Here is a 17,574-nt window from a genome sequence, read left to right as displayed (position 1 = left end):
AATTACTAGTCGTTAAGTAGGAATAATTTAGAATCAGCCAATAATGGGGTGCGAATTTACATACAGATGGCGGGAACTTTTTTGCACCGGGGTTTTCTCTTTGCAGCAGAAAATTCCACCGTGCAAAGAAGCTCCAATGTGGCGGGAAAATTCCACTGTGCCGAGGCACTAAAAATCATTGGGTAATGACAGTGTGAAGGCCCTGTGGTGGTCCACGACGCCCTGGATCACCATGGAGTGACAGCCGCTTTGGCTGTAATGGGGTCAGTCACTGTGGGGAGGGCAAGTGACGGGTATGTGGGTCCCAATCCAGGGCCCTGATGCGCTTGGGGAATCCCAGGGCACAGAACCCCACCACCACTGCCAGGGGATCATGCATGCGGAGCACAGTGTGCCCTAGCACATGTGCTGGAGGGTGCCACACGCCTCCAAGACTGCCTTCCTGGCAATGGCCTTGCCCATGCCAGATAGGTGGCCAACATACTCCAGGCTGGCAGGTGTGGACAGCTTGAGCAGGGCAAGGGCTAGCTGGGTGTCCATGGGGAGAGGTGGCTGCATGCCAGTGGGCTGCCACTGCAGAGGGGACCAGAGCTACTTCAACAGGTCCTGGAAGGTGGCCCGGGTCATCCTGAAAGCCTCTAGCCACTGCTTATTGTCCCAGGTGCACTGGACAACGTGCTACCACCAGTCCTGGCTGGCCCAGTGCCCCAGAGTCTGCAGGGATGGAGGCCCTGGAGGGCAACAGTGGCCCCAGTAGTGGCTGGGGTCCAGGCCAGGTGGAAGGGGTGGAGGTGGCAGGTGCATGGTGGTGTCCCTGGGATGGCATATGGCAGGCGGTTGCTGTGCACGGGTGAGCCAGGAGGGGCAAGACGGCTGTGGGCCAGGCCGCAGTTGGCGTGGTGGGCCAGCAGGGCCAGCGTGGTGGCCTGGAGGAGCATGGAGCACTGGTTGTCTCTGCCAGGGACAGGGGCTGGAGCAGCCATAGCGTGGGGAGGCACAGACGGGGAGGAGAGTGCTGCCGTGTGCTGTCCCTGGGCTGGGCACGCTGCTTCTGGCCAGGGAAGTAGCTGGCCAAAAAGCAGCGAGCAGGGCTGCCTTTTAAGAGGGCTGCTGGCAGCTGCAACTGGAGCCTGGAGCGTCCCCGGGTGGCAGTAGGGGTCCATTGCAGAGCCCTGGGAAGCAGGAGAAGATTGGCAGCAAATCTGCTTCCGCCTCCCTGCACATGTAGATGCTTGCCCAGGACTATTTACTCACAAGTAATTTACTAGTGAGTAAACTGGTGCCGCAGCAAATTAAGCATTAAGCCTGAGTACAAAAAGCAGCAAGAAAGACTGACCCACTTTTTGAATGAACTAATATTTGAGCTGGGTGAACAGAATTGCACTTAAGCACCTAAATCCACTTCTGCACCTAAATCAGTCGAATAGAATCTGCTTCTAGGTGACCTACAATTTAAATCAAAATGAGATTGTTCAGGGTGTTACCATGTAACCAAGTATACCTAGAATGAATAATGATCTCTTAATCACTATTCTTATAAAGGGGAAATGCAGCCTTTATATGTTAAAATGTCACAGGAAAAATTTAGCTCATAATGACAGACTTAAACAAATGTCTAACTTTTAAATATAGTGAATTCACAGCAGGATATCTCCAGGGTGTCCCTGCACCCAGGTCCTCCAGTCAGGCAGCACAAATAGCTGTTCCAACATAGCAGGACTGCTCTGACTGAGCAGGGTAAAGGGGTGTTACAAACCAGCCTGAGCATCGATTTTCCCAACAGCTCTTCCTGGTCTGAACTTGCATGTTCCTCTTGGAAACAGAAGGATACCAGACAGTCCCGCTTGCTCATTACAACGCTCTTTTTGGGAGGAGTATGTGTGGGGTCAGACTGGGAAGGGCTGCAGAAAAATCATAGGGTCCAACCACAGCTGCATCCCAATCAGCCTCTACAGAAGGCACGTGGGGCATTTTAATTTGGCCACAGCAGCACCACGTCACAGCTCTGCTCTAGTGACATAAGTTCAGTATAAATTCCTCAGTATGACTACTACCAAATCTGAAAACCAATTAATACAAAATGAAGCTGAAAACTTTTTGAATTATTTAGCTGTCTAAGAATCTGTAGTCATAGGATAATTATCTAGCTCACGGACCACGTTTCATAAAAACTTACGGAATTAATGAAACAGTAAGTGGATAATCTTCAAAACAGCTGTAGGACTGTGAAGCACAGAACACTACTGCAAGGGGAGGTGCGGTCAAGAGAGTTTTCCAATGAACTCTAATTAACTATGTCTTGTGGAGACCAGGTTCATATTGATGGCACAGTGTTTGACTGGTTTATAAATGATATTTAAACTCAAAAGTTGGGATTTTAGATTTCAATTTGTTTTAAATTTTTCATTTTACCAGGGCTTCATTATCATAAAAAGTAGGAAAGCATACAAACCCAAGATAACTTGTATCCAGTGAATGCGAAGATGTCCCCAAAACAGGTACTTTCCCCATGATGAACAGCATAATCTCTGATCTCTGGTAATCTGGAAGATTGCTTCCAAAAAACCCTAAATAAAAGCAAGAGAAAGCACTGAAGAGAGGAGAGATATCAGCTACTCTTAGAACAGGAATAAAATGCCCACTTCTCCCCGAGTCTCCTGTACCTTCTGAAAAAAAAAAAAAAAACAACTGCTTTGTAATGTATATGATTCACCCTCATCTGTGCAACTATGCTCCTTAGCGTACACCATCTTGTCACGACTCCGTCATCCCCCCCAATAAACACTTGCTATTCTCATCCCTCCTGAGTAATTATACGATTTAAACTAGAACATTTGACATTAATTATTAGTTAACAAGAGTACTGAGGAGCTGGAAATTTTCTTTGTTAGAACAAAATTAAATTCCTTACTTTTGCACTCTTTTATGCTATTATCAGACATGAATGGGGTGCTGAAAGAACTTTTACAAGAATATGAGTATGTTCTTCCTTCATTTATGTACCATAGTATACCAACACTAGTTTATATTTGAGCTAGAAGGTAATCTAAAACCATAATAAAAAAATTCTCTCAAGAAAGCAGAGTTTCACTACAGCATTGAGAAATAATTACTGAGTCCTCGGAATGATGGCATAAAGATTTAAGAAATAGGTAGACTTACTGAACAAGATTTGAGAGATTCAAACCTTAAATTGGGGGAATGGCTAGTGGAATTGTTTTCATTAAAAGTACTGTAACACAGTTAGTACTAAAAGAACAGAGGGAGGCAAAAGGGAAATCATATTAATGGAATTATTTACAGAAGCTTATGCCAAAATAAGATTTTATTTCTCTTATGCAGTAATTCATGTATATACACAACTGGCCATTAGGGGTCATTGTTGCAGCTATGTTCAATATTGGTTTCCACAAGTTTTAAAGAAGTAACTAGTAAAATACATCTCCTACTATATACAGTAATGCCCATGCAGGTTTCATATCAGGATTATTTAATAGCATCAATGATCCACAAGACTAAATTTCCATGATTCTAATGTAAATCAAAGGATGAATCTATATTTCAAGGGATAATAGATAAATACAAGCTATGGGCTTCTGCCTAAGTATTCAAAGTCTGTATCAACGCTGTGATGCTAAAAATATGGCATATATAGTTTAATTCTCATTGTGCCTCAGTGACTGAGGTATAGGCCCATATAACAAGTAAAAAGAAAACTTTGTAATCATCAGTCCTGCAAACTCAGCTTAGGATCAAAAAACTAGGCCAGTCAGATATCTCTACTCTTCCTTTTAGCTCAGTGGGGAGAAGAATAAAGGGAGGAATAAAAAGGATAGGATGTGTTTTTTACTGAGGTTCTGGGTTTTGACTTGGACATCTATGTCATCATTTTTTTTAAAGAGCCTGTGCCCAAGTAAATGAAAAAACAAAACAAAAATAAAAAAACCCCCCAAATAAACCTTTACTCACCAATTGTTTGAATAATGGCATTCTGGACAATCCTCTCATCACTTTCTTTGGAGCCTGTGCTGACAATGGCACTGTCAGTTGAGCTACGTCCGTCCCCTAATTCAAAATCAACGCTAAGACGCAAGTGCTTCAGTAGGGTGTTAAAGACCTCCAAGACAGTTGGGCCTACAAAGCAACACAGATTTTCTGTTTGTAGTTTTCAAATGAAAGGTACTTAATGAAAGTAAACTAAAAAACTTTCCCAATCCATTTCAAAAGAAATGATAGAGTACACACACACACACACACGTTTTTATTATGAAGATGAGAATGATCATAAAATTTACATGCAAACTGACTTTGAATAAAATTTTCTAAAGATACCCTAGTCATACGGAGTTGCCTAGTGGGATTTTCAAGTTTATTCACTTGCATGTGACTAAAACTTTGAGTCAGACTTCAAAAGGTACTGCATTTACTGACATACCTCGCACACCTTACTGCCCAAAAAGTCAGCCCTCCAAACCTGGGGGGGCCATGTCTTAAGTGGGGAAGCAGACCTTTTTTTGTTGAAAAGAAGCACGAGATACAGTGCTTTAATGACTGTCAAAATAGCTCTCCCTTCTCACTGGTCATTCTGGTCTCGTTCTTCTTTGGCAATCCCTCGCAGTCGAGGATGCCTTCCATGACTGTCTTATCTGTGTGTCCAAAGATGGCTGATGAGGCCTATCTGGGATTTACAGGCTCTAATGTAACTCACATATTAGGGCTGCGTGAAGTTTTGCTGGGCGTTTCGTTTTGAAGCTGTTTCGACACGTTTGGAGCTCAAAGCAGGAAAACTGAAATGAAACAAAAGGCTCTGAAGCAGCTTCAAAACGAAATGAGGGCACTTGAAACGTTTCGAAAGTTTCGAGTTTCAAAGCCGGGCTTGCTTGCAGCTAAAGAGAAACTAAGGAGAGGGAGTGGGAAGAGGGGGGAAGGACTGCTTTGATATGGACATCTAGCTCCCTGTTCGATTTCGCAGCTCTCTGATTGCTTTCCCCAGTTCTCTGATCATTTCCCCAGCTCTTCCCTGGGGGTGGGGGTTTCAACAGGCTGTTACAAACTGCAGAGGCAGCCTGCTGAAACACAGCATGCAGATCTGGGGGTCCATGCCCTGCAGGAAGAGCTGGGGAAATTATCAGAGAGCTGGAGGAAGCGAACAGGGGGCTGAACATCCCAGTTCCCAGTTGGATTCCCCAGCTCCATCGGTCTTTCTGCAAACTCTCTGATCACTTCCCCCAGTTCTTTCTGGGCGGTGCAGGCCCCCAGATGATGCTGGATGATAGCAGGCTACTGCAGCCAGCTGGTGATGGGAGCTGCTCCGGGCTATTTCCCCAGCCAGAAGCAGCAGCCAGGTGAAACCCCAGATGCAGATCCGGGGGCCCGCGCCCCCCGGGAGGGCTGAGGAGCTGTGCCGGACTCTTCCTGGGGGGCATGGGCCCCCAGATTCACACGCAGGATGACAGCAGGCTGCCGCTGACAGCAGGCTACCCTTCATGCAGACCTGGGGGACTGCACCCCTGGAAAGTGTCTGGCACAGTCCCATAGCCCTCCTGGGGGGCACAGACCCTCAGATCTGCATGCAGGCTACCACTGCCGGCAAGCGATAAAGAGTTTTGCTTTGAACAGCTTGAGGTGCAGTTTCCCAGAAACCCCTGCACCTATCTCCTTGAAAGTTGGCAGATTTCATGCCCTCAGAAGGGGCTACTATCCATGCAACTGGCATCCAAATCAGGCAGGAAATGACAAAGTTATACGCTTTTTCATGATTTCCCATTATAGACCTATTGGTCCACATGTCAAAACATGTCGAAACGGTGTTGAAACAGTTTCAACGAAATAAAACAGAACAGTGCTTCAAAACAGTAACACAAAACACTGTCTCTCTGAAATGGAAGTCAAAATGAAACAGTGCTGTTTTGCACAGCCCTATCAGATATGTGTTTTCTTGTGGAGTGGGTGGTGCTGGATCTTTGATTTGGTCTATGACATGCTACTTCTGCTGCTCCTGCTTGTCCGTCTCCCACTGTTGTTGTGAGGTTTCTGAGTGCTGAGATCCCTGCAGGAGACTTCCTCCATTTGGTGTGGTCCTGGGTGATTGTCTCCCATGAGCTGACATCAATGTTGCATTTTTTTAAATTGGCCTTGAGGATATCCCTAACGCAATTTCTCTGCCCTCCTCTTGAGCGCATGCCTTGGCTGAGATGGGAGAATAAAACTTGCTTCAGGAGTCTGGAATCAGACATCTGGATGACATGGCCAGCCCAACCAAGTTGATGCCAGATGATCATTGCCTCAATACTCGTGGTGTCTGCTTGCAGCAGAACACTACTGTTTGTATGGCTCTCTTCCTATTGGATTTGAAGGATCCTCTGCAGGCAGCATGGATCCTTCTCCAACAACTATACTGTACATTGTCTACTACTCAGCTCGGTACAGCAAGTTGAGGATCACGACTGCGTAATAAACCATGAGCTTGGTTTCAGATCTGATGTCGTGTTCTTCAAACACCTATTTCTTCAGACATCCAAAGTATGCAGTTGCACATTTGTAATGAAGAAATCCAACATTGGCTATGTCAGCCTTTTGAGAGAGATGGATTCCAAGGTACGGGAAATACTCAATGCTCTCTGGAGTCTCACCGTGGATGTGGATTACCAGGGCTGGGGCCTGGTCCAATGTACAGAAGGAGCAAAGTCCAGTGTTAATCCTCTCACAGCTGGTAAGGATTTTGCAACAGATATTGGCTGAGCACTGTAGCTTGTACCTGAAGCAGCAACTGAACTGGCACAGGGCAGGCAAGCTACTTGATGTTGCTTGTGGTGTAGAAACAACACTTTATTACTTCTTTACTGTAACTAGTTCTTTATATAAAGTTCCTGTAAATAATAATCTTACTACTGTCCTTGCAAGGTTTGAGGGCCTAGCCTTGTGCTGCCCTGCCACACCAGAAGTTCTGGTTGCCTCACTCAAACTATTTCCTGGGATACGACACTTCCTGGACACTTTATGCTTTGAGAAGGACTTACTCTATGTCATAACTGTCTGTGACTCTGGAATTTTTTTTTCTCTACATTACTTTTCAAAAAGAAGTTGCATGTCTTATTTAGAGGTGTGTGGTATGTTACGTGATACAGTATAATTAATTTCTACTCACAACAACAGTCCTTTGGTCCGGTATCAATAATTGAATATAGCTCACCTATGGATCCTTTAGCAGCAATGGCCACTGCTTCCAAAAGAACCTGAATAATCCCTGCTCGCACTCGTGGTGAATCCTTTTTACGAGCATCCAGGTGTCCCAGGATTTCCTGAATTACATGATGGGAGTATTGAGCCTGCAGAAGAAAAAAGAAAGTAACTTTTCTTTGCAATAAAAGATAAATCCACACAGAGTTAGCCAATCTTCAGTGCTGACTGAAATCCTGCATCATGGCACTCTTCTCTCCATTGGTCTAAATCTAGATAAAAAGAAATAGTAGGTTGGATAGAATTTCATTATATATCTCAATTTTTTTCAGAATGGCTTCTTTTAAATTGTACCTGGGTGACCAGCAATTACTGATTGAATCACTTATCAGCAGCTTGAATAAATAACCTGATGGAATTATGTGCCTTTTGGATGCAAGCTCATGATTAGAAAATCAGATCTAGTGTTCTTCTTTCTTCTACACATTTACTAGTCGCACTACTAATAGGATTAGATACTGAATAATTGGGATTCTTGGTGAGAATGTATATAGGGTTAAATGGTTCAACATGTACTGGAGTTTAGAATGATTTTTCTATAAGGTATGTTAGGCAGGGGCATCCTGGATTCTTCACTTTAAGTAGCCTCACTATTATAGGTAATGAACATACAACCCAGATAGTTTAGTTATCAGAATGTGTATGAGAGACAGAATTTCATCTAATCATAAGAAAAATTAAATTAAATTAAACACACCTGTATAGAATACATGATGATTTTGAAGCAGGAGACAGCAAATTCATTGGGGTCCCATAGTCTGTGGTGGTCTAAATGCCTGTAACAAAACCAAAAGACAGATCTTATTTTCCTTAGGGTTTTTTAAAACTGATTCTTGAAAAAACATGGGTTGTATTGCAATAATTAGTTGTTTTCAGTTTAAAGTAAAAATGAAATCTGTTTACATAACAGAAGACTATTTTGGGCACCCCATTTACTATTGTTATATGTCCAAATATCATTCATTTCCTTGCTCTTACACTTCAAAATGACAGCCTTGCAATTATGAAAGAATCGGACCTTTAGAAACTACAGGTCTTATTTTCTCCAGAGATTCTGCTTTAAAGTTTGGACATGCCAAATATTTCTTACAAGAATGCTAAAAATTGTATGCTTTAATAGTTGGTTATTCTACTGAAGACCCTAAAAAAAAAATTATATATAATCTTATCAGAAGGTGCTATACACCCCAGATCTCACTGAAACCAACTGCCTTCTAATTATAAAAGCATTGCCTTCCATTTTATAGTTGAACAAGCATGGTAGTCAATATTTAAAAAAATCATAGGCCTATAGCTAGATTTTGGTATCTGAGCTCAAACTACTTTTTGCACTGTGGAAACAGTTATGCAGGAAAGCTATTAAAAAGATATAAACCAGGGGTTGGCAACATTTTTGGCCAAGGTTCCAAAAACAATCCAACCCTGACCCATACCTCGACTTGGCGGATGAGAAGCAGACTGCAGGGGAGGTGCAAGGGGCCCGATCCCTGTTGCTGCTGGAGGCTGCATCTGCATCTCCAGGCAGATGGTGGGGCAGGGGGACAAAGGAGAGGGGGTGGCATGGCTCTCCCACGGCCCCTTCCCTGCCCTGCATCCTGGGATGAGCATGCATTGGCTGCTGGCAAGAAGCCAGTGCCAATGCTCTGGAGCCTGGTGCAGTTCTTTACAGTCTCTTGGCTGCCTTCCATAGCTGGCCCGGGCTCTGGGCAGCTGAAGCAGCCAGGAGGCAGGCTGCAAAGGGCTGCACTGGGCTCTGGAGTCCTGGCACCAGCTCTATGCCTTGGGGCACAGGGCAGGGAAGGGGTCAAGGCAGCGTAACCTCAGACTTCCCCTCTGCCATCTTAGAGTCATAAATGAAGCTGCCGCTGCCACAGAGCTAGTGCCAGTGCTCTGGAGCCAGGTGCAGATGTTTCCAGCCTGCCCACCACCTACTGCAGCTGTCCAGATCCCAGGCTGATAGTGGCAGGTATTCGGGAGGCTGCAAACAGCTGCACCAGGCTCTGGAGCCCTTGGCCAGGTTCCCTGGCAGTGGGAGCTGCATGCACACCTCTGGGTGGACAGCAAGGGAGGGGCAGGGGTTGTGCTGCCCCAGGCCCCTTCCCTGCCATCAGCCTGGAGGTGTGTGCACAGCTGTCATGGAGCCTGTCCACCTGGTGAGAGCAGCCCAGGCAGGCTCTATAGCTGGTGGTAGCTGCCCAGAGACCAGGCTGGCTGTGGCATGCCAAGCAAAATGGCCTTGCGTGCTATGCAAGCTGGGGATTGCCAACCCCTGGTATAGACTGGTCCAAAAATTAGAAAGCAATAGGATTTATGGTATTATAATTAGTTTAACGAGGAACAAAAAAGATAAATAAAAAAGAAAGCCAAATTTTCATTTCCCCACTTCATTGTGGAGTAAAGCAAGTAGCTTCCCCTACACTGTAATAACCCTCCTCTGCTTGTGAGTTCTTGAACTCAAGAAAATTAATCTGTTCTAGCATGTAGGGAATTTGATGATGCATCATGTATTTCTTGTGTGTGTGAAAACAGAAGTTTTAGTGGACACGTACCAACTCCTCATACTAATACAGTCATAGAGAAACAAGAGAGCCTAGAATACTTATTGTACCTTGAAGTACCTAACTTGAAATGAAATATAATGAAACTATGCTGCATCTATAGCCAAACCACAATAAAGATCACACTGTAGACATAAAACATTAATTTTCAATGCTATCTGAACTCGTGATGTTTGCTGGCAAACTGATACAGAGAGAATAAGAGCACAAAAAATCACTCCTTTTGATGACCTTTTCACCCCATTGTACTGTCTCACTTTACTTGCATACCGTTTGTAAGAAATGTAAGCATCTTAAGGTCTGTTCTTCAAACATATTGTTTACCCTCATGTACCAATCTCTAGAATATAAGTTATTTATTGTAGTGCTCATGTACAGAGTAGCGCATAACTTTTATGCATAAAAAAATATGCACAAAGGTGATCTGACAAAGTTTTAATTTGCCATCTCTGCCACTTTGCAAATGTGGTCACTCATTTTCACCAGAGGTAAAGAGACATTCTCCCAACAATGAGCAAGTAACCTTGAAGTTTAAGCACAGTGCTAAATGGTGAAATCAGCGGATCTAAGGTAAAATAACTTTCCAAGCATATGCAGTGTGACTAAGATATACATCAATCTTTTAACATCCAAGTATGAATGGCTTAACATTTTACATTGAAGTTGAAGAAGCTGGGGGTAACTGTTGCTTTTGGATATACCCTCTGAAGATAGAAGCAAGTGAGCATTTTAGACAATATAAAAATCATACCAAATCATTATACTTTAAGCGACAAGGAGGGCACATAAGTTTTCTAAAACAGAGGCTTCAGCTTTGGTAGAACAGCACGGTCTGATAATAATCTGTGCATTCTGAGCAAAAATTGAGACTTTAAAATGCTGTCTACGAAGTCTTTACTGTTAGTAATGCTTTTATGTGCAGTATGTTTTTGAAATGCTGATTCCAACTGGAGACTGACATCACAGCTGCAAAATCATTTTCAGCCTAGCTTTCTCCACTGCATATGTTAAGCTTCTAAGGACAATTTCTTTAATAAGAATATTGTGAAGGGACAAGTACGTAAAATAGGTTAGCATACAAAATGCATCAGAAATGAAAGGATGTTTTAACTTCCTTTGCCTAGAATCTGGAGACTCTGATTAACTGGATAGCTAGCTGATACCAGACCCAACAGAACAGACTGCCTTTTCTTTACAGCAGTTGATTATAACATTTCCTAATAACTATATTAATTATAACAGCTAGCATAAAATTTGCTCCCCCCATTCCTCCACCGCTCTTGTGAATTATCTTCATGTGGAAATTTTTTCTTTGCTTTCTCATTAGCTGTGCTAATCATCGTACATAAGAGTGAAAGACAAGTATAAAAACACTGCACGCCTTGGCGGACGCAATGGCACTTGTCAAAAGGTGGTTAGTAAATAGAAGGCAGTACTGATACCGATGCAGAACAGATGTGCCCTGCACTTGTTACTGCTCTGCGCCCAGGGAGCTAAGTTGGGGCAAGTACCCACTTCTCATTTCCTCCCAACCACCAGTGCTTGAGACAGAGCTTTTGCAGTGTGATCCAGATGGCTGAACCAAATGGTCTAGAGCGCTGAAAGCTCTTGATTAGGTTCACAACTTAAAGAGAATACAATTACGTTATGAAGCGCTTATTATTTTATTTATGCATTCAATTTATATTCCACCCTTCCCAATGGCTCAGGGCAACTTACAATAAGAGAATAGAATAATTTATAAAACAGAAGTGTGACAAGAGAGCAAAACAGCGTAAAAGACAACTACAATATCAACATAAAATGGAACCCCCAAAAATGATTCTCAAACTTTTTAGACAGAAGGCACCTCCCCTGCCCCCCATAACTTTGTGCATTTAGCAGCATCTCAGTCTAGCATGGGGAAGAACAAGTAGAAATGGGACAGGTGTGATCTGCTCACTGCACACACTGCTCTATCCGGGAAGGGGGGTGAGGGGATGGGGTGGAATGGGAGTGTGTGTGGAGGGGTCATATGCACATGTGGGGGAGATGCCTGGGAGCCAGCCAGGGGCGAGGGGAGACAGGGGGTGCGTGTGGCAGAGCTCGTCCGGTCAGCAGCTGCCCACACAGCATTCCACATGGGGCTGAGCCCTGCCCAGGGCTGCCTGTACCATGCTCCTGCCCACACCGGCCCCAGCCCACACCCTGGTCAGCGCACAGCTTCTGGCAGGTCTGTTCCCAGCGCAGTGCTCCAACCGCTCCTGCCGAGGCAGCTCGTGCCATACTTCTGCCAGCCCAGGCCCTAGCCAGTGCACAGCTTCTGGCGGGGCTGTTCCCAGTGTGGCTGCAGTCAGCCTGATGCTCCTCTGCTCCCCTCACCTCCAGCAGGAGCTGCTGGCCTGAAACTTCCCACCCACCTATGTGAGGCAGGGCACCGGGGCAGGAGTGGGAGGAGCGACCTCAGGAGGCAAGGGGAGCACAGCAGCACCCTTCCGGCTTCAACCACCCTGGGAACAGCCCCACCAGAAGCTGCAGAGGGCCCATATCACCCCCTTGTCTCCAGCTGTGGCAGGGCTGTTCTGGAAGCTGTGTGCTGGGTGGGGCCCTGACAGGTGGGGCTGTTCTTCTCCCTTTGCCTCCAACTGCAGCCGCTGCTCCTGCTGTGCCACTCCGGGCAGTGGGGAAGCTTCAGCTGGGCAGCTCCTGCCCAGTGCATGGAGATCCTGCTCTAGGTCCCGGCTGCCTTCCACCTGCTCTACACTGCTCCCCACCCACCCAAAGCCCCATAGGGAGTTTTGGTGAGTTGCCGCATGTGGGGGAAGAAAGGTGGTCACCCAAACTGTGACAGCTTCCTACGTGGCCCTTGGGTCCAAATAACTGCCTAACCCCTGCTCGACACAGTAGTTGGGTGATATCCTACATCTGGTCAACGCCCTCTTGTTGGACACCCACCAGCATCTTGTGGATCTTTGGATCTCACTGGCTCCTAAGCCCACTGAGTTGGAGCACTGTCCAGGCATCGTCTTTGCTTTTAGGAGCTCTGCTCAAATATGCTGTCTTGTTGCCCTTTTCAGAAGTGCAACTCTACAGCGTAGCTGTCTTATGCTTTAAGAGTATTTCAAAACCCAACCGAACCCTGATGTCTCCCTGAGACCTTTAGCACGCTGGCTACAAACAGATGTTGAATTTGTCCTAGAAGAAACCATTTTTAACCTGGGACAAAGTGCATTTGTTCAGACAGCCCTGTTCACTGTCCCAGGATAAGCACTAAAAATGGAATAAGAAGTGTTTATAGTTTTTTCCTGGAACTGCATCATGGAATCAATGGCAGAAAAGCAGTATTGCAGTCAGCCCCTCACTAAACCCTTATCAGAAGGGTAACGTGTGTACATGCCAATCCTGGGATATTTCTATTTTGGAACATACCCAGACACAACTTGTCCTGGGCAGTGTCTGTTCTAAGCCACTGTTTCCCAAAACCACCTCCATTCAGATTTACCCCTAAATTCGGTGATTTTCAAATGTTTTTTCAACCCTGCATTCACCCTTCCATAGGCACGGTGCAGAGCACAGTTGCAAGGCTGGGGGCTGCTGAGAAGTGGGGACAAACTGCAAGTCCCACTTGTTCGTGGGACGCTAGGGTGCCTGGCACTGGGCAGAAGGAGCAGCAACTGCTTACTCCCTTACCCGATGGCTGGGTGCTGCAGTACTTTTGGAAAGATCTTGTGCCACCCTGGTTAAGAATTAATTTGTTCTAACAATATTCCAAACTATCATCGTTTGCTAAATGCCTGCCCAAACAGGAAGGTCTTACAGCACGTCCAAAAGATGCCTAGGCTCTGGCATGCCTCAAGAGGGAGTTCCAGAGCTCAAAAGTGACTGCTGAAAATGACATCAAGTGTTTTTGCCAAGCAGACTTGACACGTTGATGACACTTGCAGGAGGTTACTATTGACTGACCATGTCGATCATGATAGCGCATACGGGAGAAGACAGGCCCAGAATGTTTATGGACTTATAGGTCAAAACCAGCATCTTGACTTGTGCTCAGAAAGCTACGGGGAGTCAGTCCAGACTCTGAAACACTGGAGATGTGTGGTCCTGTTGACCCACTGGGATCAGAAGGTGGGCCATTGCTTTGTGCACAGCTGCAGCTCCAGACAATCATCACGGACAGCCCCACATAGGAATCATTGCAATAGTCTACCCTCGAGGTTATGAAGACATGGATTATGGTGAGTGCATCAATGACAAATGATCCCTTGTCTAGATTCAGTTTCATTTGGTTCACCTACACCCAAGCCCCAGCTGCAGTCAAGTGCTCTACTCTATCCCCTCAAAGACAAAAATGAGATTGTTACTAGTAGAAAAGAAGGTAGGTAGACTTTTATAGAACTAACTGAAAGGCCAACTATTTAAAAATAATAATCTGAGATGACCAAAATAGATGAGTTCAGGGAGGGGTTGAATATTACTCTGAATAGATCCCAAAGATAAACATTTCTGCTTTAATGGAGAGATCTTTTGCTTTGCATCAAAATTGCTAAACAGCAGGCAAATGGGATCTTTTTCTACAGAATTCAGACAGCCAGATTCAAGTCTTTTCATGCAGAGATTATTGGTTGGAATGATTAATAGAACCACAATGTAAAAAGAGAAGATTGTTGTTTTGCTGAACCAGAAATTCATCCGCTACAGAACCTGAACTTATTTTCTTCTATTTCCACAAGCAGAACATCTGACACCACTTTAACACTGACAGCCAACACCTATTTAGCAAGGCCTCCAAATTTTACATATTTGATTCAAAACAAAAACCTCCCATTCATGATTACCAGAGCTATGTATGCTTAAGAGACCAGCTACATTATTTTAGACACTTGGAAAAGAAGGACCTACTGCATTAATCTATGAATTTATGGACTGACAAAGGGTAAAAGAGCAGACTTGTCCCTTTTGGTTCTGATTTTGTGAGGAAGAACAGCAAAAGAATCTGCAAATGTTCAGAAACATGTGACCATTACCATCTGAAAAATGCCTCTCAACTTCTACCAGTGAACAGCACAACTTGGCCATCCCTTGGAACTACCACCCAAAGATGTGCACGCTGCTTTGAAAAAAAAGAAAAATGGGGGAAAAGGCACTGATGGCAAGGACTACAAAGTTTGGAGGGATCTTTCAAAACTCATGAGTGTTTCTATTAATAAAAATGGAAGACTTGCTCCTGGGACACAATAGATATCATTGGCATTGAGATTTTCCTTCCATTCATTCTGGGAGATGCAGCTTGCCACATGTCCCTGGCTCTCGAAGTCTTACTTGAGACATGGCTAGCAGATGGGAGCTATTCAGCTCCTTCTTGAACAGCTGCAGAACAGCAGAAAGTGCATTTAGGAAACTGAATGGGAGACAGCATGGAGATGGCACTGTCTAATGAAAATGTCAAAAGCTTATGAGCAGCAAAGCCTGCTTAACATTGGATTTACTTGCTTTTGTTTGCACAAGAGAGTTGATAGAGTAAGGGCGAGAACCTCACCAATGGGATGAAAGCCCAGTTGTGAGATTTTCAGAACATGATGAACAGTGAGGCTGGGACAGTTAGACAAGTTTTATAATGCAAGACATCACCCTAAGAAATCCTTGCCTCACACAATTCCTGGACCATTCTGGCTACATCACTCTAACACTGTCATGAACAGCCTGAGAAGACTTCCTCTCCAAAACGGGAGCTACAAGGGGCGCACAATTCAGGACGGCTTGGTATTTACCTTCATGCAAAAGGCTGAAAATGTTGAGATGACCCATGTATACAAACTCCTATGTAACTGGAGTTTTTACATTCTGTGTGCAACATCTTTCTTTAAGGATGGATTTTTTTTGCCTATTTTCCTCTTTCATTAAGTCATATTTCATATAAGATTTACATTAAATCTATTATTTATGAAAAGGGAAATGCACTGTTTTTACGTATAGGAAGAGAAGCTTTAAAAAAAAAGGAATGCATTTTATATTCAGTAAGTTGATTAGATTTTATGAAAAAAAAATCAAACCACCTCTTAAATAAGCAACTGTTAATTGAGCAAACTGTGCAAACAAAACCATAATGTAAACAGAACTCTGCAAACAACATAGGTATGAATCAAACTCTGGAACAAATAAAGTTCACATCTGTCTATGTAAACTTAAAAAAGTTCAAGGGTCACTTGCACCTGTGTAAGAACCACAACGGTCAAAAGTTAAGGGGCACAAATATATATATCTGTGTAGATGAGCCTTTATAATTGATTTCATTTTATATTCAGTGTTTTCTGCCAGGTAAATAAGCAAGCTACCAAAATGCAGCCTTTGCTTTAAAATTCTGGTTGCTCAGGAGACTTCTATAATGCTTACAGAGTAAAGGGGCAGAGCTATTTAAACAGTTATCTTTCCAAATATAAGTGCACTTTATAGTCAGAGATGAAATGCTGCCTGCTGTCAGTTGGCATGCAAATCTATAAACATGATGGAACAAAATTATTCTTTAACATTTGCCTTATTGAAAACAGATTATAAATTTGCCCATTAATGCACCAGAAGAGTCACTGTGAATATCAAAGTAATAACATCTATAAAAGTAATGTCACAGTTTGTGTTTGCAAATTATTCCTATATCCGTATATAATTTAAAGGTGACTGTATAGTTGACATTCCATTTACTGTTTGTTTTCCATACACTAAACTGTACATAAAAGAGAACTTTTCTGTGAAAACTCTTTCATTAACCCAGACTTCAGAGACCGAGTACACAAAATTTTAGCCAAAGAGGTATGTTGAAAATTATGAGGATTACTTTGCTTCTGAGATACACTAGTACCACTCCATTTTGGATGCAGTGAGTTCAGTTCAATTGTCATTATTATACTGGCGCTTACTTTTTCTCGCTCCATGTTAAATATTAACTATGTTGTAGTATGTTCTTTAAAAAATAAACAATATTTTTGACCTAAATATGCTGTACTAAATTTTTTGAAAATAAACAAACACTGCAATTACAAAAATAACCCGGGCAAAGGACGGGTACTTCAGCTAGTTATTACATACACTTTTCATGATTTTCATTACCCAGTTTACTAGATAAAATAGTTAGATTAAATGAAAATTAAAATGAGAATCTGAGACTATCTATCTGTTGAGCATATGGATGTGGAATGAGCACCGAACATTTTTGTCAAAGAAAAAGTGTTAAGATCGATCCTCAGGGTTTACCTTAAAAGTTTGACTTAAGTATTCACTTGACCCCTATCACCTCTGAACCCTTCATGAACTTATGCTACCTTATCTTTCTCCTTTATGAGGCAGAAAGTACCATTATCTTAAGTTTCAAATGAGGAACCAAAGGTATGTATATACTGCATTTGGAGGAAGACTTAGAGTGCTGCCCAGAAATAAGCCCCACCCATTCATCTCTAGTCTGGGCATGCACAAGCCACAAATCAGGGCCCCTGACTAGTGGTAGGATTGGGATAGATAAAATTGGTCAGATCCCAACCATTCATCAGCCAGGGCAGGCAGCTTGCTGCCCATGTCCACCTGAGCAGGGGAGCTTGGGATCATGGAACTCCCCGTCACCCAACTCTATGAGTGCTGGTAAAAGTCCACAAGCAGAGGCAGCTGTGGATTGCAGAGCACACTGAGATACCTCAACCCCAGCTGCTTGTGCTGCCAACTTGTCAGAGGTTTGCAGGCAGACGGAGATTGGGAAGGTCTCCAGCTGCCCATGCCATGGATCTGGCATTGGGCTATACACCCTGGATTA

At 43.8% G+C, this 17,574-nt stretch overlaps 1 protein-coding gene across 5 annotated transcripts in view; it reads right to left on the bottom strand.

The window, feature by feature from the left end:
• Nucleotides 1-17,574, bottom strand: part of EFR3A (EFR3 homolog A) — a 156,078-nt gene that overhangs the window by 43,241 nt on the left and 95,263 nt on the right. For all 5 annotated transcript variants that reach the window (XM_025202103.1, XM_014519164.2, XM_025202102.1 and 2 more), the window contains 4 exons: nucleotides 7,937-8,015; nucleotides 7,193-7,328; nucleotides 3,970-4,134; nucleotides 2,453-2,567 (listed from right to left, as the gene is read on the bottom strand). In XM_025202103.1, coding sequence (XP_025057888.1) covers nucleotides 2,453-2,567; nucleotides 3,970-4,134; nucleotides 7,193-7,328; nucleotides 7,937-8,015 — 495 coding nt within the window. The remainder of the gene's footprint in view (nucleotides 1-2,452; nucleotides 2,568-3,969; nucleotides 4,135-7,192; nucleotides 7,329-7,936; nucleotides 8,016-17,574) is intronic.

This window comes from Alligator sinensis, unplaced genomic scaffold (genome assembly GCF_000455745.1).
Source record: "Alligator sinensis unplaced genomic scaffold, ASM45574v1 scaffold651_1, whole genome shotgun sequence".
NCBI lineage: Eukaryota > Metazoa > Chordata > Crocodylia > Alligatoridae > Alligator > Alligator sinensis.
The sequence above is the reverse complement of the archived record's forward strand: the minus strand, read 5'-3'. Positions and strand labels throughout refer to the sequence as shown.